General features: G+C 38.7%; 2 protein-coding genes across 2 annotated transcripts in view; one reads left to right on the forward strand and one right to left on the reverse strand.

Moving 5' to 3' along the window:
• Positions 1-327, reverse strand: part of LOC125026444 (astacin-like) — a 5,112-nt gene extending 4,785 nt beyond the window's left edge. Inside the window, exon 1 of the mRNA XM_047614899.1 lies at positions 229-327. Coding sequence (XP_047470855.1) covers positions 229-230 — 2 coding nt within the window. The 5' untranslated portion in view covers positions 231-327. The remainder of the gene's footprint in view (positions 1-228) is intronic.
• Positions 328-20,016: 19,689 nt separating this feature from the next.
• LOC125026426 (astacin-like) lies at positions 20,017-22,246 on the forward strand. The gene is made up of 6 exons (XM_047614869.1): positions 20,017-20,174; positions 20,289-20,421; positions 20,603-20,681; positions 20,894-21,014; positions 21,156-21,334; positions 21,859-22,246. Coding segments are annotated over exons 1-6 (750 nt in total). The 5' UTR covers positions 20,017-20,172; the 3' UTR covers positions 22,095-22,246.
• Positions 22,247-24,044: the final 1,798 nt, after the last annotated feature.

A 24,044-nucleotide genomic window follows, 5' to 3' on the forward strand; every position in this document is an offset into this window, starting at 1 on the left:
CAGTTGACATACTACATGGTTGAAATTCATAAATCGGGTATATCATGAATTAATTAATTCGGTAAAACTGAAAGGAAAATTATTCAGATCATATGGGGCACCACTAAATCAATAAATATACAGGACATGAAAGTCTATTCAATTTGAGAGCGAAGGGATCAGGGGAGATTTATTTACAAACATAAGTGTGCTTTCAGCATCATTAGAAACAAGCTAGTTCTTACTCACATGGTGTAAAGCACAGTGGGTACACAAACGACTGGACGCAGCAAGATATATATTCGCTGAACGACAGAGAACCGGTGCAAACATCTTATATCCGTGAGAAAGGTGGAATCTGTGAAGATGCCCTTGATTTTATCTAAATGTCTTATGATAAGACGTGACTCCAGTCGGCCGTTTATCTGTATGCCAAACTTTTCACTATTCAATATCCCTCTGTAAGTTTCACAGTTCATATCTGTGACACGACCGTTCACCAAGTCCTATCTATATAATATATATTTTTTTCCATCTTGACCGCAGTACCGAAGCCATAACTTCTGTATTCGTAGGAGTCCCGTTAAGGGTCTGGAATAGAGAGAGAAAGAGATTTTGGTCGACCCAAGGAAAGTGCAGAAACACGGAATGCAACGGAAAAGTTGAGCCAGACTCGCCGAAATATCAACAGCAGGACTTTTCACACAAGCGGCTTCCTCTACAGCTATAATAGTGAAGGAAGACACACACACACACACACACACACACACACACACACACACACACACACACACACACACACACACACATACATACACACAAGCACACACACATACATAGATATATACAACACACATATACATATATATATATATATATATATACATATATAGATACATACACATATATATATATATATATATATATTTATACATATATATACATATATATACATATATATATATACATACAGATATATATATATATATATTTATATATATATATATATATATATATATATGTGTATGTATATATATATGTATATATATATATATATATATATATATATATACACACACACATTGGGGTGGTTGATCCATGATCGTTTCTCAGGGGATTAGTCCGCCACCATAAGTCGATGTCGACTTTGGCATTGGCTAGCCGAAAAAAATGCACACACATACACACACACACACACACACACACATGTATGTATATATATTTAAATCTGCACGCACATCACACGCGCGCGTGTGAGCCCACGCTCGAATTTCCTAAAGTTGAGTAAATCAAACCTAGATACGGCGATGGGTGAGTCTGTCGTAGATATAGAGGACTGCCTCGATGGTCCAGTGCTTAGAGCATTGGAGTCCGACCCTCGTGGTCCCGAGTTCAATTCCTCGCCGCGGCAGTCGTAAACATGCCTGCGCTCTGACTGCCGTTCGAGCCCGAGAAAACGGCTTGAGAAGTCAAACGCAGGTGTCGTAGGGGAAGTCGCCGCCGTGGCACAAGTGTTCGCGCACCGAACCGCGGACAATTAGGAAGGGCATCCAATTAGACAAGGGTGGCACTGACAAATAACCTCTCAATAGTAAATAGAGAGAGGCCAATGTCCTGCAGTGGAATGAATGGCCGAAAAAAAAAATATATATATATATACATAATGTATAATATATATATATATATATATATATATATATATATATATATATATATATATAGGGGGAGTGAGCAGATAACCGTTTTTTCAGACGGATTTCTGCTCTCCTCTCATGCAGGTAAGTTAAATGCCAAGTATTAAAAATCTTGTTTTGCTTGGAAAATGAAGGTTGTAGTGCTTGATAAGCGAATTGATATAAATGGTAAATTCATATGAATTGAATTGTGATAACTAAAACAGGTTTCTGTTCTCCTCTCATACGCAGAGAGAAAGAAAGAGGTTGGGGAAAATTTGTGGGAAAACAACACGCCATGATTCCATCAACCTAAAATCTCAATTTTTATATATTTCTTTTTCCTTTATTATTATTATTATTATTATTATTATTATTATTTTTTTTTTTTGGCGTGGATACAACGGAATTAGTCAAAGGAGATAATTCCGATTATGTCAAGAAATTCACTGGGAAAGAAACGATAGATCAAGGTAAAATGTAGGAAAGGAAAATCGTGAAAGAAGTTGCAAAACTCTGTGGGGTCTGAATACAGTGGCTGGTTGGACAACGATTTGGTACGGTTTAACTCTTTATTGATGGCGAGTACGTCACAAGTAATTGAAGATACGATGATATGGGAGCAGGCCCTGAGTGCGGTGGCGCGGAGGGCCGGAGGCGGATGTCCTGACGAAACAGTGACGGAGAGTGAACTATCTTCTTAAGGCATGAAGCGGCGAGTCTCCGCCAGAAACGTGGTATGGAAAACCAGCTGGGAAACATCTGCTTCTTTATTTGGGGAGTGAAGCGACGTCCCACCCCCCACTGTGTTTAGCTATGGCTCATCTTCTCATTGACATGCCATATAGCTCAGCCACCTACTTGTGGTTTGTCCTCAAGTCGCCATTTGATGTGCCCCAAGGAGTGACCATTTCTGTCTAGACCTGACTGGTTGGTCATTTGATCTCGCATGCACTCTCCTCGATCCATCTTCGTAGCTGCTCGTCCTTGTCGTCCTCTTCTTTTTCTTCTGGTCCTTGGTGAAATCCAACGTTCTAGACGTCCACACGAAGGTCCCACTCAGGTCCTCCTCGACTTCCGATTCGTCGACTTCCTCGTAGTTCTCGTCCAGGTCTAACTCAGCGGCATATTCGCCCAGACGTACTCGTAGATCTCGTCCATGTCTTTCTCGGCTGTGTGCTCGTCTAGACGTCCGCATAGCCTTCATCTGGATCTACGGGCGTCCGGGCAGGGGCGCCTTTTCTGGTATCTTAGGGAAACTGACACCTGCACTGACGAGCTCCTGGAGTTTAACTGAATCTACGGGCGTCCAGGTAGGCGGTGCCTTTTCAAAACATCCTGGAACGACTGCTCTGACGAGTTCCTGGTCCTTCGGTGGATCTAAGGGCATCCTGGCAAGCGGCACCCTTGCACTACATCTTGGGGCGGCTTAATGCCTGCTCTGACGAACTGGTTTGCGATCTTCCGTTGATGTTCTTCTCACGGCCTCCCAAGGCAGTAGGTTCCTCCTTCGGTGCTGTGTCGATATCTTCGGTCCAACTGCTGTGAACCAGATCATACACCTAAGGATCAAGATAATAAGAGAAAAAGAAAGGCCACAGATTTATATAAATTTGCAGTTTTTTATGTTAGTTTTTAATTTAATTTTGTTTTTTTTTTTCACTTTCGTGAATTTTGACAAAGGTAAAGAAAATCAGCGAGGGACGCGTAAGTAAAGGTCTTCAAGGACCAGCATGAACTACAAACCGTATCTAAAAGATATAAGAGTAGATAAGGGTAATGACAAGCACAATCCGCGAGGATTCACTTGAGCCATCTGTCGTAACATAGCGAAAGAAATGCACGTAAAATAAGAACTATGCATCATGTACTAGTCACTTGTCATGACTGTCAAAATCGTGGGCATATCAATCTCGTCCTTTTTTATTATATTTATCTTTATGAGTATTACTGATTTATAACCAGTTGGCAAAGGGAGTGTGTAAAGTTAAAGTTAACCGTAGATCTAAATTGATTTAGTATTCCTGCCATTTTTTTATATTCATTATTGTTAATATTAAACCCATTGTAATATGAGACCTGTTTATTATCATTAGATTATAGAATAAAAGAAATTGGTTAAAAATGTTTTTTATGGCCGTTGCGTCATGCAACTCACATTAAATTTAGGTTTGTTAAAATTAGGTTTTCTCGGGGTTTCCTTCGAATCTCAATCCCCGGGTGATGATGGCGATACCTGGGTAATAGTATCGTCATTAGTGTTAGAATTGATATTGACAAATTAGCAGCAGTAATTAAGTAGTAAGAATGTATTTTATTCTATATATAAAAGAAAAAAGCGACGCACACAAATACAAACGCACACACATACAAACGCACACACACACACACATATATTAATAAATATCTACATCTATATCTATAACTATCTATCCGTCTATGTATGTATGTATGTATTTGTATCTGTATCTATATCTATCTATCTGTATATATGTATATACATACACACACACACAGACATACAGACATAATGTGTATGTGTACACATACACATTCACACACACACACACACACATATATATACACATATATATACTATTTGCGTTTTTTAGTCAGTAGCGGTAGGATACAATAAAACAAAGGATATATAGTATGAAGAGGTAGACTAACACACTCGTGAAGAATTTCATCTTTATTATAGACGTTTCGAAGGTATAAACTAGACCACCATCATCAGTAAACTGATGATGCACCAAAACTCAAATGACTCGAGCATATAATCTGTGTAGCAACTGGTCAACTTTTATGACGAATTTAACTTTCTGAAAGAATTCTTTACAAATATTGGGTACCCATTGTTCTTATTTGATAAAATTACCAAAGTGGCAAACCTGTTATAGAATATAAAGGATATATATATGTATGTATATATACATATATATACGTATGTATGTATATATGCTTATACATACATTATATATATATACATATATACCTTATATATACATATATGCATACACACACACACACACACACACACAAACACACACACACACATACACACACACATACACACACACACACACACATATATATATATATGTAATGACAATTTTGGGCCGTGGCATATTTTTGAATTGTGCGGTAATTTTTCACCAGGGAAACAGCATTCGTATATTTCATTTTTGTAAACAATTTCCGCCTTCATTCCACTATAGGGAGAAACTGTATAGTATTGTAATTAAGAAAAATGGTACAGACATCTTATTGTCCAAAGGAAGATGAAAAAACAATATTTTCCTTTCGTGCTCGAACTGTTATGGAGTCTCATTGCCTACTCGGCCGACGCCTTGCTCCACTTCCCTTTCGTCTTTCGTGGGGTGTGGCTGTGCTGCTAGCCGCTCTCTCGTTTGGAAATCTCCTTGCTGCTGGAGCTTGTCGGTAGCAGTGCTTTCCTTTGGCCTTCCACGGAGAACAGGTGGTGCAGCTGTCGGAGAGCCGTTCAGCGTTTCGGCAACGCATTGGGCTGTTTTACGTCATCGTTTAAAGTCCGCCCTTTTGGCCTGAAAACTAGCCTGTCATTCATTACTAGAGGCCCACCTTGTTTCTGTTGTATTTATTTTTTCCGGAAACTGGATGTGCTTAGTTCACTCACCAGCCTCCCCCCCCCCCCCCCCCCCCATGAGAGAAATGACAATAAAACGACAAAGAGAGATAGAATAAGAGACAAGGAGATAGAATGAGAGAAAGAGTCTCTGGATAAGTCGGGCGGCCACTGTTGATACTTGAGTGTACTGTGTGGAATGAGAAGTTTGAAAGTTTTTCCCTAACTCGCCTTATGCCTGGCAGTGCATTCACCAGCCAATCAGCATCTGTGAGTATTAATAACGTAATCAGACAAAGTCCAACGCATTGGATGGCCTTATTTGGACGTTAATTATGATTTTGATTTATTTCCTAATTTTAAGCGTTGACCCCAAGAAGGTCAAAACACACACACACACACACACACACACACACACACACACACACACACACACACACACACACACACACACACACACACACACACACACATGCCAACTACCAACTATATTATAAATCAGTCTGGAATCAAGTTGACAACTGCTTCCCCTTAAAAAGAACATTCACTCACCATTAAGATAAACCATGGGTCACCAACAGGATTAAAGACCTTATCCTGGCAAGACAAAACGCCTACAAAACAAGAACATTGATGCATTAAAATACTTTGCAAAAAAGGTAAGACAAGAAATAAGACTGGCTAAGAAAACTATCATAAACAAATAATAGATAAAATCAGAGAAGAAAACCCCAAGTCATGGTATAGCCACAGGAACATAATTGGTAACAAAAGAAGCGACAGTTAACTCTCACATCAGCGAGATTGCTGTCTCGCCAGAAAACATTGCTAACCATCAACTGTCACTTTGCTAACACCAACAAGCTACTACAAAAAACAGAGTTGCCAATTCACTTACCCATGCGCCCTTTACAGGTAATTGTAAGCGAATACGAAAATTTAAAAAGGATAGCAAAAAGTAACTAGCCCTGATGACATCCCGCCAATATTACTATGAGCATTCGTTCCCGAGCTTTAATAGCTCCTTAACTGACCTATATAAGTGTGCCATCAGTCAAAATTTCCGAAACAAATCCTCCTAATGTTTAACTACTATTTCGTGGAAAATACTCAAGAGAATAATTGCTAATAATCTTTGGAAGGCATTTATCCCCAAATTACATCAAAGGAAGTTCCGCTGTCCACTACCTGGTTGACCTCATCAATTACATCACATCAACTGTAGACAAGCGATTGGAGGTGACCTCCATCACCATCGACCTGCAGAAAGAATTCAACCATACCACAGTAACAATAATAAAGAAAAAGATTTCTATGGGATTTCACGAGGGCTGGGTGAAATGGATCTCCTCCATCAACTTCTGCTTCCAAACATCCAAACCAAACATCCGATGAGATTGAATTTCACTCAGGTATCCCTTAAGAAACGGTCCTCGGCCCATTATTGTTCCTGATAATGGTTAATGAGGCTAATATTCTACACGCAAAGATCTACAAATCTGTGGATGACATGACACTTGCACACACACACACACACACACACACACACACACACACACACACACACACACACACACACACACACACACACACACACACACAAACTAGAACAAGGCAACATCTTGTTACAAGACGCACTCAACCGTGTCAGAATGGGCATCATCAAACAAAATGTTAATCAACACCAAGAAGTGCACAGAAATAAAAATTGAGTTCAACAAATTAGATGACTGTTATAGTGCTCTGAAAATAGATAACGAGCTTAGGTATAGTGATAAGTGATGATCTAAAGTTGTTTGGTAATACAAAAAAATTGATCTTAAAATGCGGAAAAACGTTTCTCATGCTATAAAAATTAAAAGCCTTCGGTCCATCCAAGGATGATCTACTCCGCATATGGACGGCTTTCATTCGACCAATTTGTGAATAAGCAGCACCACTTCCCCATTTGTCCATTACCAACTTTAACATTTTTAATTAGACAGACTCCAGAAAAGATCAATGCGCATTATAATGGATCAATCTACATATCCGTAAACCAGATGCAAATCCCCGCCTTAGAAGACCGAAGAAAATTCCCAACAGAAAAAAAATGCTCAAAACATCCATACATCCGCGAGACATCGAGATTAGCTTCCTGACTTCCGTCAGTCCAGAAAATAGCTGCTTGAGGATGTAAACAAATTAAGTGAACCCAAGTGTCATTGAGATATTATATGTCAACTATCCGCTTTTGTATTAGACACTTAAATAACTATTTTGAAAAGTAACAATTCTACCTTCATAACTGTAACTTTATTAAATAAATATTATTTTTATAAGTATGTACAAATATATATATATATATATGATAGAAAAACCCACATTGCAAAAACTAGATTTAAAGTGAGACTACAGTTCTATATATATACATATTTATACATAAATATATACATATATATATATAATGGAAAAAACTCTTCCGTGTTTATCCTATGCCAGAAAAACCCACAATGCAAAAAACTAGATTTATTGAAAATGAGACTACAGTTTCGAAATCCACCTGGATTCCATTTCTCATGTCTAAAGAGGAGAGGAGAGGGAACACATTAACACTGGGTAGGTGAGGACAGACGAACGGAAGCGAAGGGAGGTTAGGTCAGGTCGCAGGATTGAGTGGACTATGCGTAGGGTGGCAAGCATAGGGGAGAAGGCAAAGGATGTGGGAGGCGAGGAGACTATCGGCAGGAGTAATGCCTCTGTTCAGGCTGTAATTAGGCACTAGCTTAGTTAAGGAAGATTCCATTAGTCTACAGGAATGAACATCAGTGGAAGGAAAGACAATTCTCACCGCTGAGCAGTCTGATGGCCTGTGTCTCACTGATGGCAAAAGAGTGCGTTGTTGTTGAGTCCCTTGGATACAGAGTACTTGTGTTGAGACAAACGCTTAGTGATATGTGCGCCTTTCTCGCCAAAGTATTGCTTATCACCCCTCTAATGGGAACCGCCTTGCCGTGGTGGAGGGGCTTGAGGTCCAAGTGATGTGGTGAGCCGGACCAGGGTGCTACCCATACCGGAGGGGTCACCAGTGAGGGATAAGACAAAATGGGTTCCTGGTGTCCCAAGCCCTATGAGAAGGGATGGTGCACCCACCCCTGGTTCATTCCATCTTGGACCAGGGAACCCTGTATTACTAGGAGACAGGGGTCCTGGAGGTTGAGTGATGCTGCACGCTGCACCCTGCAGCTAGCAACATACGTCTTTGGTCCTCTATTCTAGTTAGATGGGTGGCTTGATCAAGGCTGGTTAAGTCAAATATGTTTAGGGTCAAGTAGGCACTGTCCAGTTGGTAGTCCATAGGTTCTGCGACTGCCATCAGCACTGTAATAGTGACTGCACATATTTCCTCACTACCCCTGTGGCTGTTGGGAGACTTTTAGTCCTAACTATAGCTTCCCCTCGTTGGACTCCATGGTGGGAGGGTTGGGGTGAGGAAATAAAGAATTCTAATTTATATGATTTCTACAAATTTACAAAGAACTAGCTTTCTCCCTGATGACCTACACACTCCCTTGGTCAATCCCTCTGAAACCTTTCCAGCTTCCAAAGGGCAAGAATGGGAAACATAATGGCTCCCAGGTAAGGAGAAAAGTTCTTAATTCATTAAGGAAATCTTACTTGGTAAATATGAAAGTATATCATATAGCAAATACCTAGTAGTGACGACCATTGATGGTGTATCAATCATGGATCTTGATATTTTTGAAGTACATCAGAAGATAATTGAGTTGTGTCAATGTGATCCTTGCATCACCCTGCAGCGAGATGGTAGCTTGATAGTTGAGGTTTCATCACCAGATGAGAGTGATGTGATGAGTGCGCGATATGCACATATGGGTATGGGACATTCCTGCGGCTCAAGTCTCATGTTCATATCACAAAACACTCAATCAATGTAAGGGAATTATTTTCCGGAGACCTGATGAGGTATTCTGAGAAATTGTTAGAACTAAAGAATTTTAATGTAATGGCAGTAAAACGTTTTAAGAAGAAAATTTATGGTTTGGAACAGTTAAAACCAGCTCTCCTTCAAACTTTTGAAATGTTAGTCCTTCCAGAATCAGTTAAGTTGGCATGGCAAAGCCATATATGTCCAACCCTATGTGGTGGTTCCACTACCAGGGTAATGGGGATGGAGCCAACTCTTGCCATTTAAAGTGTAAAGTCTCATACAACAGATTATCAAGGTCCAACATACTGTTACCATTGCAGAGAAGCTCATGAAGCTTGTTCAAAGAAATGTAAAAGGTCCAAATTTGAAAAAGAAGTACTGGTAATAAGGACAAAGGAGAAACGTGCCTGTGTGCTTTTTGCACAGCCAGGTAAGTGCTTTGCCTCTGTTCTAGCCCATCCTTCTTCCCACCACCCCTTGCCCTCCAATACTTCTTGCATCACTACCTTTAAACCTCAGTCCTCAAATGCTGCCTCTGCCTCTGGTGAGTTGTTCCACCAGAAACAGAGTAGGAGTAAGGGGTCTTTGGAGCCATCAGTCAAGGCTCCATAGGCCTCAATGGTAACAGCTCCAGCTGACAACAAATCTACAGGGGTCTCCGCTGCTAGGCAGAATGCCCCTGAAGCAAATGCTCAGGTATGCCCTTTGCCGAGGCAAAGGAATCCTGAGCCTATTCAAAAGACTCGTAGAGTGGGGTCTCTGGAACCATAAAGCAGGGCCCCAGAGGCCTCAACGGTGACAACCCCAGCTGCCACCACATCCAAAGTGGCCTCTGCTGCTAGACAGAATGCTCCTGAACCAAAGGATCAGGAACGGCCAGGCAAAGAAATCCTGAGCCTGTCCAAAGGAAGCCTGTGGAAACTAGTTCCACAGGTAATCAACCTTGATCCATTATAAAAAGACCTGAACCAAGGCCAGGCGAGTGCTAAAGGAGGGTTAGCATGGGTATAGGACAAGGTGTTAAGATCACTGGAAAGAGCACATCCATGTCACCACCTGCGCTGAAGATATATGACATAATCCTCACAGACAAAAAAGATGCAAATGAGGTAGCTAAATCCATGGCAGAGATTTCCTCTGGAGTATCTTACACTGCCCAATTCTCCATTCTTTGTGCTGATCAGGAATGACACCCAGTATGGTTCTTCAGTAGGACTGCAGCAGAACTTCCATACACCTCGCCATTTTTGTGCAAGGAGATGGACTCTGCTTTGCAGCTCTGCCATAAGACTGCCCCATGAAGTGACAATATTCCATACCAAATGATATCTCACCGGAGAGCTTCAATAGGATCTATAGGGAGAACACAGCGCTATCCACATGGAAAGAGGCTATAATCATTCCCATCCCTAAACCTGGCAAGGATGCTTCCACACCAGGGAATTACAGACCAATTTCTCTCACAAGCTGCTAGAGAAAATGGTAGATTTCAGGTTGACATGGCTACTAGAAAAGGAAAACGTGCTGACCCTATAACAATTTAGGTTTAGAAAATTGAGATCGATCACTGTTGCACTTGTGAGGATGGAAACTGCTATACACACACATACACACACATATATATACATATATAATGTATACATGTATATATATACACATGTATACAAAATTCCTTCGCACAGCGACGTCACACATTAACAGTCTTCTTTGACCTTGAAAAAGCTTATGATACCATTCGAAGCATGGCATACTCATGAAGCTGTATGACATTGGTTTAAGAGGAGCATTACCTATCTTCAAACAAAGCTTTCTTGCTGACAGGAAGTTTAGAGTTCGGGTGGGAAACAGTTTCTCCAACCTGCAAAATCAGCTGTTTTCCATTGCTATGAATGACATCATATAGGTTCCAAGTGCTGTCTCATGTAATCTGTATGTGGATGACTTTACTGTACTGCTCAGGAGCAGGCTTACAGGATGTTGAAGAACACATGGAGACTGCAATAAATCAGGTTGTGCAGTGGGCAACATGCCATGGGTTAAAATTTTCTCCAAGCAAGACCATGGCTATGCATTTCAACAAACGAGGAAAGTTCCCCCTTCTCTTTATTCAGGAGCAAACCCACTGCATTCTGTCCAAGAGGTGAAGTACTTGGATCTAATTTTTGACTCAAGGCATGGGTGCCTCACATCAAACAGTTAAAGGTGAAAGCTACAAAAGAGCTTAATATTTTGCCGGATCTTTCACACATGTCTAGGGGTGCACATCACACATTTCTGTGGCTTTACCGAGTGCTTATTCGTACTAAACTTGACTATGGATGTGAGGCTTATTCACCTGCAACTCCCACTGTTCTCCGGATGTTGTATTTGGTTCATAACGAGGCTCTTAGAATCTATACAGGGGCTTTCAGAACCACCTCTTTTATTACACCGGGACTACATGAACCTGGTTTACTACACGAGACTTCAAAGGATTCCGGGATCTCCTACATCCAGATTGGGTTCAACCCCCTTGAGGACAGCCGATCCTTTGGTAGGAGAATGAGGAATCCTGTGGAAGATCTTAATTTAAATCTTACTAAGGTTCTGGAAGTTAGAACTCTCCAATTCCTCCCTTGGACCAATCAAGTTGTGCTAGATTTAATCGGAATTGGGAAAGAGGAGAGATCCGAAGCAGAAGTCAGAGAGAGATTTCTTCAATACACTTCTAAGTACCAAGGATCAGATGCAATATATACAGATGGTTCGAAATCTGAAAATGGCGGGGGCTTTGCAGCAGTGAGCAGAAGGCAGACTCGATCTTCACTGCAGAGTTACCTGCCAGCCTTGCAGCAGTCAAGATGACTAGAGATCCTAAGAACCATTTATTGTGATACACTGTGACTCTCGCAGTGCCTTGCAAGCAGTCAAGAGCTTAAACTCATCACATCCAGTGGTGAGGGAGGCTCAAGAATGGCTTGCACTGATTGAATGGCCAAGGCAGCTGCCGCTCGGCAATGTGATGCTTGTTTTCCTCCCCCATACACTGACTTGAAACCCAGCATCAATAGCTGTCTTCGTGATAAATGAAGAGAACAAACTGCGAGAGATAAGAGATGACCTTGGCAGTTGGGCGACCAGCATCCATCCCAACCGATAAGTAAAAGTTGTATTAACAAGACTAAGAATCGGACACACAGGGCTGACTCATGGGCCGATGATGGCTAAAAGTGAAGCATGCTGTGAGGGATGCCAAGAGCCATCAACGGTTGCATGTGTAGTGGAAAGATGTGCAACATTCTTAGACCAAAGACGAATGGACTTATCTCCCCCATTTTCACTGAAAAATGTATTGAGACATAGAAAAGGTCTTATTAGTTTCCTTGGGGAGACTAACATTTTCGATAGAATGTAATATGCATAATGTATATGCAATAGTTTTATACGTCCAGAGCATAATGTTTATGCTTTGTTTTTGTTTTTAATATCATATTTATTGTTCTTTATAAGACATTTATTGATAGATCTTTAACGTTTTACATTTTTTAACATTTCAATCTAACAAGGTGTTTGCCGCAAATGACCATAGCTGACGCGGCAGATGATTTTAAATAATCAATTACTGCTTATCACAGGAGGCATAAGGAACAGCCAACCTTCGGGGTAGAGGGAAGACTGGTGTGGACCAGGTTGCAACGGAGAGTGTTCACCTGGCGGAAGATCAATCTGCAGTTAAGAGGGTGAAGAGGGCGACGGAGACAGTGGATCTCCTCGGTATAGGGCAGACTGAGGACGGGCAGTTAAGGATTCTCTACAGGAGAGGACTCGTGGTTGAAGGTACGACGTCGAGAACATGACAAGGGTAGCTCCGCTTCGAGAACGAACGACGCAGGAAGTCAGTCTATCCATCCATGAAGTGGGGGTCACAGATGCGGAGGGCGCGGAGGAACAGCGAGGTGGCAGCACCTCTCTTTACGTGGAGAGGATGGCACGAGAAGTGTATGTACATAGCACTATGTATAGGCTTCCTGTAGATGGAAAAGGAGAAGTGGTCAGCAGAGCGATGAACTATATATATATATATATATATATATATATATATATATATATATATATATATCCATATTTATATGTATATATACATATATGTATATATGTATACATGCATACAAACACACACACACACATACATATATATATATGTATATATATACGTACAGACAAACACAAATTGTATATATACACACATATATATGTATACGTATATATATATATGTATATATATGTATATTAATAGTAAGAAGAGATAGAAAACAATAAAATAGTTATATATGCACTGTATATATATATATATGTGTGTGTTTGTTTTTGTATATATATATCCATATATGCACAGTATATATGTGTGTTTGTTTTTGTGTATATATATGTATGTATGTATGTATATATGATTACACATATACGAAAGCATATATATATACATATATATATGCATATATATGTATATATACACATATATATGGTCCAGTGGTTAGAGCACTGGACTGCGATCCTCGTGGCCTTGAGTTCAAGTCCCCGCCGCAGCGGTCGTAAAAATGCCTGCGCTCTGACTGCTAGCTCGAGCCCGAAAAAAAGGGTCTTATCGCCTTGAAAAGTCAAACGCAGGTGTCGTAGGGGAAGTCGCCGCCGCGCCGAACCGCGGTTGATTAAGAAGGGCATCCAATCAGTCAAGGGTGACACATATAACCTCTCAATAGTGAATTGAGAGAGGCCTATGTCCTGCAGTGGAATGAATGGCTGTTAAAATATATATATATATTCATATGTGATGCACACATGTACGTATGCATATATATATATACATATTCATATATGATGTACACATGTACGTATGCATATATATATATATATATATATATATATATGTATGTATATATATATATATATATATATATATATATATTCATATATGATGTACACATGTACGTATGCATATATATATATATATATATATATATATATATTCATATATGATGTACACATGTATGCCCGGGAGGGATAACGAGGGAATTAGATTTTGAATTCCCCGGTGGAAATTGAAACGACGTTGAGACAATAACTGGATATAGGTATCCTTTCCGTCAACCTCCCCCGTCGCGTTACAGTGATAACAACCAAGGTCTTTGATAACAGAAACAGCTGGGAAAACTGCAGGTGTGTAAACAAACAAGTAGTTTTGCCCTCTCCCCGCCATCCCCAAACAAAAGGCCGTAATATTGATGCTAATGATAACGATGTGATAATAAAGATGATAATAGTGATGATGATGATGATGATAATAATTATAACAATAATGATAACAATGGCAAAAAGTTAGAAAAGAAAGCGGTTGTTTTGGAAATTAAAGACCAGGAAAGAAATATGAGAATTAATAATCGATTTATCAGTGCTTACAAATAACAGAATTTCTGAAAGAAAAAGAAAAGAGGTCAGGAGAAAGTGCGCAATTCAAAACGACGACAATAGTATTGTTAAAGAAAATGTTAATACAAGCAAATGCAGGCAAAATCACAGAGTTTGGAGGTTAGAGCATAGTAGAAAACTTTATTTAAAGACTAAATAGAACGCTTGTAACTGGCGCCAAGAAATACTGCAGGGAGCTAGAAAGGCAACACATTCGTTGACAGGCTACAGACCTCTGAGGAAACGGAACAGTTTTGGAGGCTAATTTGGGAGGGTGACTAACGCTACAATGAAGTAGCTGACTTAATTTGCCTCCGGTCTAGTATAGTGGTAACGTGTCGGCCTCCCGTCCGAGGGGTCGTTGCAATTGTCGCCTGAAAGTTACTGCTGTGGCTGGGCACTACGGTGGGTTAGGACTTAGCTCAGACGAGTCAGCACCGTTTGACACACGTAAGCGAATCAGCATTAGTCGACACAGGCCGGGCTCCCCTCATAGGCATAGGCCGGACGAGGCTCAGCTTCGTATATCGGACTTATCCTTAACACGGAATAAAGAAAACGAATAACTGGAAATCACAAAGATAAAATACCAGATTATTCGTTGGAAAACGACATATGCTTACATGGAGATTTGGCTGGCTGCAATTCAAATATCCTGCAAAAAAACAGAAGAATGTCCTCCATTGCAAACGTGGAATGGCATATATGCTTCCTATGACGGAGGGAACGACAAAACCTAAGAATTATAGGCCAATCACGTGTTTACCTAACTTGTATAAGATCTTAATATTAATAATCGTAGATAGAACTTACAAGGACCTAAAATTTAAGACGAAATCGTGTTATTCCCAGTGGAACAGAAAGGGTACAAGAAAATATAGTAAGTTGTAAAGATCAATTACAATCAACAGGATGGTTTTTGAACGCTGTAGAGAAACAAAGAAATATGAGCACGGTATGGATAGAATGATAAAAAAAAAAAAACTTTGTGTCAGTGTCTCCACACGTGGATTTTTAAAACCACGCAGATGTGTAAAATCTCACCAACCTTAAAATCAGGCGACGCAGCATAAGCACATGTAAATCGACGATGATTTCAACTTTGCAGGAAAAAAGAGTGGCAAACCCCATCAGTTTCAATAACAGGAGTTCCCAGGGAGATTCACCCCCCTCCTTTTATTTTGCTTGTATAACCTGTGAAATAACATTCATACTATTTCTACCTTTGTCAACATGAATACGGTCCATAAATATATATATATATGTATATATATAAATTATATATATATACATATACACACATATACCTATATGCATATGCGCGCGCGCGCGCGCGCGCGTGTGTGTGTGTGTGTGTGTGTATGTGTGTGTATGTATGTGTGTGTGTGTGTGTGTGTGTGTGTGTGTGTGTGTGTGTGTGTGACCTGCCCCTTGATCAGCGAACAACGTGCTGACGTCAACACAGAACTCTCAACGTCATGGCGGAGCCCGTAGATGAAGCAGATCTACAGAATTGAAAGGAGAAGTGATCCATGGAGGACTGAATAAACCAAAACCAAAAATAATGGAAGCTACAGGGTCATATAGATGTATCCGCCAGCATCAAATTACCCAAGGTCGCGACAACAATCATACAGGTTACGAGCGATTGGTGACGGATGTCAGGCGGTTCTTAGCTTATAAATGATTTATATATATGCTTTTTAATCTCGCCGTATTTTTGCCGAAGATATAATCGAAACCGGTCAAGTACATGTCTTATACTGTGAAGAATTTCATTCTCATTCATAGCTTTTCTAGTTTTGTTATACACGGTTATACACGGTATGAAAAAAACTAGGTACAATCAATGGATTAAGGCATGCGTTGTGCTTCCGTTCATTATTAATATTTACTGGTCTATGTTTCCGTGGATATACACTAATTTGATTCGCCTTGCTGATCGGTTATTAATATATATTTTATATTTTTGCTTAGTTTTTCGCTTGTTTTCAGGAATAGCATATTAATTTCCTACGGTGGAGCAGATGCATTATGAATATGCAAGGCGAATAACATACTTGTGGATAGTTTGTAGCCACCTCTTAAGGGACTCTTATTCTGTTTCTACCAGACTCCTTTAGATGACATGAAATCAGAAATATCAGTAATATTCATAAAAGACGACAAATTTTCTTTAAAATAATTAAAAACTCATGTTGTGGCTGGAGCAACATGTGTTCAGATTCCCTTCCTAAACCGCATTTATGAATAATTTGATTATCATTACCCTCTTGCTCGCTATTGTCGTGGGGGGAGGGGGCTTTGGAGACGGGGACTGCTGACCGTATTATTAAAACGCTGGTACGGGCCCCGCAATTCAGTCCCCAGGGAAGGGTGCGGGAGACCGTATTCGCAATCCGTATTATTAATCCGCTCGGGCAAGCCCCTTCCTTGGGGACTTCTGCCTGATGCATCCCGCGCGCCGCAGTTGGTACGCCTAATGCTGGCTTAATTACGATTTACATCCCGAAAAGTCATCTTTTCGGGAAAAATAGTCTCAGCGCCGACTATTGGAATATCAACTGTCATTTACAACTGTCATATTCACAATCGCTCCCAAAACCTTTGATCGTATGGGAAAGTCCAAGGTTTCCCAGATGATCACTTACTATATTTCATTATTAATGAATCAGCCAGTATTGCATATTTCTTATTCTCAGACTCGTGACAACTCTCCTGTCTTGGTGTTTTATTTCATCTTAATCTCATTGAATGATGCTGATTTTGTTCTACTTAAAGACTGGAAAGATGTCGAAATTTCACCGCCAACGGATGATAACCTAAAATATTCCCGAAACACACACGCACGCACGGACTCACACGCACGCACGCACGCACACACATCCACACACACACACGCACACACACACACACACACATACACGTTTGTGTGTGTGTGTCTGTATTCATGTATACATTGTATAATCCTATGTATGTCTAGTTATATACATAGGCCTACATATATGAAGGTATACGCACCCAGTTACTCGAAATTGCGTTTTGTTAATTTAAACTGAAGTTTATAACTCAAACATCGATATATTTACGTTATTGCACTCTATCTAACGAGTCTTGTGATATATGGAAATTTATGTCATAGATGAAAGTTTAAATTAACAAAACATGCAATAAATGGAACTTCGGGCCTTTGGTCCGCGGGTACGTTAGGACGCATATACACTCACATATGGATTTGCATATATATATATATATATATATATATATATATATATTAAGAGCATATATATATATACATATATATATATATATATATATACACACACACACATATACACACATACATATATATATATATGTATATATATATATTATGGGGATGAGTCATTAAAATATGATAGTCATTGTAATTTCTTATCTGTACTAAAACATAGCAAAAACTATGGGGAAGCATTCATGCGGTACAGACCTCCCAAAATGGGTCAACATTAGTCTATAAAAATATATATAAATATATATACATATATATATTACGTCATACGGTAAAATAAGAGCCGTATGCTATATATCAAATAGCATTCAAAAATAATTTTGATACAATATTCGAGTTCAAATGAATATATTCTAAATAATCATATTGCGGGGATTGGTGCATAAGGATAAGTCCGATATCCGAAGCTGAGCTTCGCCCGGGCTATGCCAATGAGGGGAGCCCGGACTGTGTCGACTAATGTCGACTCGCTAACGTGTGTCAGCTGGTGCTGACTCGGCTTTTGTCCTTACCCGCTGTGGTGCCCAGCCACAGCAGTAACTTCCAGGCGACAATTGCAACTTCTCGGGTCTGGGCGGGGCGCGAACCGCCGACCCCTCGGATGAGAGGCCGGCACGTTACCACTGTACTAGCCCGGAGGCTGTAATTGGTGCAGGGTGCCCCTATCTGCCATGCATTTGTTCCAATACTAAGCGGGGGCCCGCGGGGAGAGCAACACCCGCAAAACTTTCATAATTCGGAAAAGTGCGGGGGAACCTGATTCTGGGGAAAGCCCGGCCCGCGGGAATGTTGAATTATACGGCCGTGGGGCCCTGTGTAGGGGATCACTCTTGCCTTAGACCTCAACCCACGGCCAACAAATATTGCATGATCTTTTCTTATCTGTCTAGCACATATATTTGTTTTAACCATTCATTATCATTGTTATTCTTGTTGTTGATTTTTTGCTGTTGTTGTGGCTAGCGTTCTAGTTAGCACTACTATTGCAATTTTTAGTTATCATTATCATAATGATTATCATTATTATCATCACCCTTGTTATTATATGTGTTATTATGCTAATATCATAAATTATTATTATCATTATTATAACCATTACTATTAATATTATCATTATTATAACCATTACTATTATTATTATCATTATGATAATGATAATAATAATGATAATAATAATAATAATAATCATCATCATCATTATTATTGTTATTATTATTATTATTATTATTATTATTATTATCATTATTATTATTAATATTATCATTATCATTATCATTACTATCAGTATTATATTTTTTATTGTTAATATTATTATTATTCTGATTATGATGATGATATTGATGATTATCATTATCATTATCATTATTATTATTACTATTATTATTATTATTATTATTATAATTATTATTACTATTATTATCATTATGATTATTATTATTATTATTGTTATTATTATAATTATTATCATTATTATCATTACTATTATTATTACCACCATTATCATATATACATATAAATATATATATATATAGATATATATATATGGTAGAAAAAAACACTTTGTAAAACTAGATGTATTGAAAGTGAGACAACAGTTTCGGAATCCACCTGGATTCCATAATGGTGGTATATATGTGTGTATATATATATATATATATATATATATATATATATACATATTTAACAAGAAATCCTGTCTACTGTATGATCTGTATTTTCATTTCACATAAAAGGTATATTACGAAATAATACATCAATACCACATTAATCAGAGGAATTCGAAAACAAGTATTCGAACCCATATATCAATTGTGTATATATATATATATGTGTGTGTGTGTATATATGTATATATATGTATATATGTATATATATATGTAGATATGGATATATATATGTATATATATATGTATGTATACACACACACATACATACATATATATGTCTACACACACACACACACACGGGTGTGTGTTCATGATGATGAATTATTAATTTACTTCTCTATCTATTTATTTATTTGTTTATTAATATATATATATATAATCAATCCGTTGCATGTACTGTATGTATATTAGAAGAAAAAAATTCTTGGAATTTCCAACCTGCTGCTATAGTTCGAAGAGGATTATCATTGGAAAGTAGCAGGTGGAGGGCTCACGAAGAATAAAAAAAAGTGTACAGCGATAACAAGTTACCATTTATATATAAAAGACGAAGAACATCAATACCACACTTCACCTCTTTAACTCCTTCAATTTACAACTTCAGCATGTAAGTTTCAGACAAGGAGAGTGGGATTCTGTAACACACTGCACATAACATAGACTTTGTAAACTTTCTTTGCTCACGGAACTTCTTCTTTAGACATATTCTGTTTCATTACAGGCTGCTTGTTGCTTTACTTGCGGTTGTGGCCGTGGCCGGTGCGACGCCCACCGTCCCTCGTGCGGCGCAGGCCATGTATAACCCTCACCTCTTCCAGGGTGACATCAAGGGTATCGCAGGCCAGGAGCCAGGAGTAAGATGCGGCGTTTATGGGATTTGCCGAAAGTAGACTGTAATTAAATCACATATTAACGTTGTATATATATATATATATATATATATATATATATATATATATAAAACTCTAAACACATTTTGCATATCCTTCTTACTAATTACTCATCTGGTTATCCTTGCACGGTTACTATGAGCAGAAGGAACGAGCTGCCATCCTTGGAGAGCAATACCTGTGGTCAGGCGGCGTCGTTCCCTATGTGTTCGGAAGTTCTGTCAGTAAGTGATGATTTTTTTATGTCCACTTGGCCTGAAAAATGTGTATATACAATTTATACGTAAAATCAAATTGAAGACAATTTTTCCTTCTAGTTAAGCCTATAACAAGATATTTCGCGTGCGTCTAATATTAGGCCATTTGTTCAGATATGCTCAGTGAGCGTAATTTTGCTTGGATAAATTCAGATGGACGATTTTCAATATTTCTCCAGACAGCTACCAGAGGTCCCTCATCCTTTCCGCCATGGACGACTTCCACGCTCGCACCTGCATCCGCTTCATCGAGAGGACCACTCAGGCCAACTACATCGAGATCGTCACTAATGACAGCGGGTAAATTAGGACGGAAAATTCATTTATTTCGTTACCTTGGATTCTTTATTACGTGCCCTTGCAGCATTCGTTACATGGATATCATTTGCAAGGAGTAAGAGATCAGGCCGAACCACTGACAATCCTTTTGGCCTCATGTAGATGCTGGTCGTACGTGGGCACCATCGGAGGCAAGCAGAGGGTCTCCTTGGACTCCAACGGTTGCATCTACAAGGGCACGGCCATCCACGAGCTCATGCACGCCATTGGCTTCTACCACGAGCACTGCCGCAACGACCGCGACTACTATGTCACTATTCACTACGAAAATGTCCAGCCAGGTGAGAAGCGAACTGACGTTTAGGATCAAATTGCAAGTCAGTTTTAGATATATATAGTAAATATACAATGGCTTCGCTAAGGGAAGGGCATTCGCTCGTCTGCAAGAAGTGTAGTTATTTTGTGAAATCATTTTTTGCATAGGCAAAAAAGTAAACAAATGTTGTTTTTTCTGTCATACATATTTGTTCAACAAAGATATGTATATTTATAACAGTCCCATTAGGGTACCCCTCAAGAAAATTAGCCTCAGGGTGTGTATCTATCACGCCAAGGTATGTATACAGTATACATTTACACATATATATATCTATCTATTTACACACACACAAACACACACACACACACACACACACACACACACACACATATATATATATATATATATATATATATATATATATGTATATATGTATATATATATGTATATACACACACACACACACACATATATATGTACATGTATATGTATATATATATATATATATATATATATATATTAAGACACCATAATCTCCTTCGGCAGGCATGGAGTCTCAGTTCAACAAGGACACCTACTGGCAGTACGTCGGCGAGGGCTACAACTACGAGAGCATCATGCACTACGGCACCTACGCCTTCTCCGTCCAGTGGGGCATTGCTGAAACCATCGTCCCCACTGACCCCAACGTGATCCTCACTGAAGCCTACGATAAATTCCAGATGGCTCAGTCCGACGCCAACCAGATCAACAATCTGTACAAGAACCAGTGTTCTCTCTAATTTACCATCCGGAACATCTGTCCGTAAGGAAGCACACCCGCAATAGGTAGAAGTGAAACAAGATCTAAATATGAACTTATTTTAGACCATGGAACTGAAGAGCTTCGGGTGTGTGTGATGATTGATAACATAATAAAGCGCTGCATCGCTTATATGCCCTGTTTTCTTTATTTCAGTAGTTTTAGTTGGTATGTTATGAAATAAGGGAGATGGGGCTTATGAACTTTATGCACACACACAAATATACATATATACACAAACACACACGCACACATATATAAACGTAAATATATATGTATATATATATACATACATACGACTGAAGCTATGGAACTTCCTAGAGGGAAGCAGAGAAGTAATATAAACTTGATAACGAACATTGCTAGAAATAACATTCTTAAGAGGTTGACAACAAACTAACGCATTGAAGTTCTTCAGTTTAATTTTAACAAAACAATATTTCTTCAAACGTTTCGGGTTAACTTCACCCATCATCAGTGAAACAGAACTGTAAATAACGATCGACATTATATTTTATAGATTGATCAATAGTAAAGTTATTAATACAAGGCGACATTATTTGGCAATTATTCTACAGTTAAAATCTTATAATTAAGAGATAATATTTGAGTTATGAGGTCATAATAGAACCTCAGTAATACAAACAAGTCCATCAGTAAATTCTCCAACTTCAGACAAACAGCAATGTGAAAACCACGATAGTACACGATACTTTTTCTTCTTTATTTAAGTGACTAATATAATACATTAAAACTGAGAGCTGCATTAAGAAAATAATTGAAATAAAAAGTTTTAACTGAAAAAATCGTAGGTTAAACAATCTCTTTATAATAATGTATAATAATTTAATAGGAAATAAATTTTATATAATTATCAGATATTAAGTAATCACAATAACTAAAAAGAAGGGCAAGGATGAAAAAGTGGAAGCTGACTACATATATTTTTGTATAAAACTGAGATCTTAGGTTCAGAGATAATTATTGAGATCATATGTATCCATGTAAGTCTGAGATATCAGAGAAACATAAAGTAATTGTTACCAACCTAAAATTATATTGAAAAATGCTACAAAAAGAGCGCAGCAAGAAGAAAAAAACAAGGTAACATATTTCGTGTGATTGCGGAGTGATCTTGTAAATGGGCAGGTAATCATCTTTTTATTTTTCAATAAAGAATTAACAACTGTTCAAATACTTTTTTCTTCTCAGCTCTGACATGCGCATAATTTCGGCCATTTTCGTTCTGTTTCAAAATCTTTTATCGTATGCTAACTATTATAATTCAAAGTCTTCCATAATCCCTTCATATTAAAAATATATTAACAAACACACACACACGCGCGCGCGCGCGCGCGCACACACACAAAACATATAACACACACATGTACATTCATACATATGTATACGCACACACACACACACACACACACATCCACACACACACACACACACACACATATATATATAATTGATAGCTTTTTTTCCGTTTTCTTCTTTAGCTGCACTCATAATACTTGATGAGACAGGAGGTTTAGCCAGCAGGATCACCGCAATATCTTTGAAACGTTTCTGTGATTTATTTTAAGTCTTTGAGCATATGGTCCTTAGGCTAGTCTCGAATTTCTCATTTTCCTTTCCCTTACTGATGTCAGAGGGAGCATTATCAATGTCTTGTGTAAGATAATATCCATTGTAAGTCACCTTATGTAAAGAAGAATAGCAGCCATATTTGTTCAGGTGACTGTGTTTATTCCCTGTGACGCATTTCCTTCTCCTGTGAAAAAAAAATTAGCATAAGCTTCCATGACACATCACACGCAGTATATATGCTTCCATTTGTTCTCCTCTTTTCGTTGCACTGGCGCCATAACAACGACTCCCTTTACCAAGAAAAAAAAAAAAAAAAAAAAAAAAACAGCATAGCCAG

The sequence above is a fragment of the Penaeus chinensis genome, chromosome 6 (assembly GCF_019202785.1).
Source record: "Penaeus chinensis breed Huanghai No. 1 chromosome 6, ASM1920278v2, whole genome shotgun sequence".
NCBI lineage: Eukaryota > Metazoa > Arthropoda > Malacostraca > Decapoda > Penaeidae > Penaeus > Penaeus chinensis.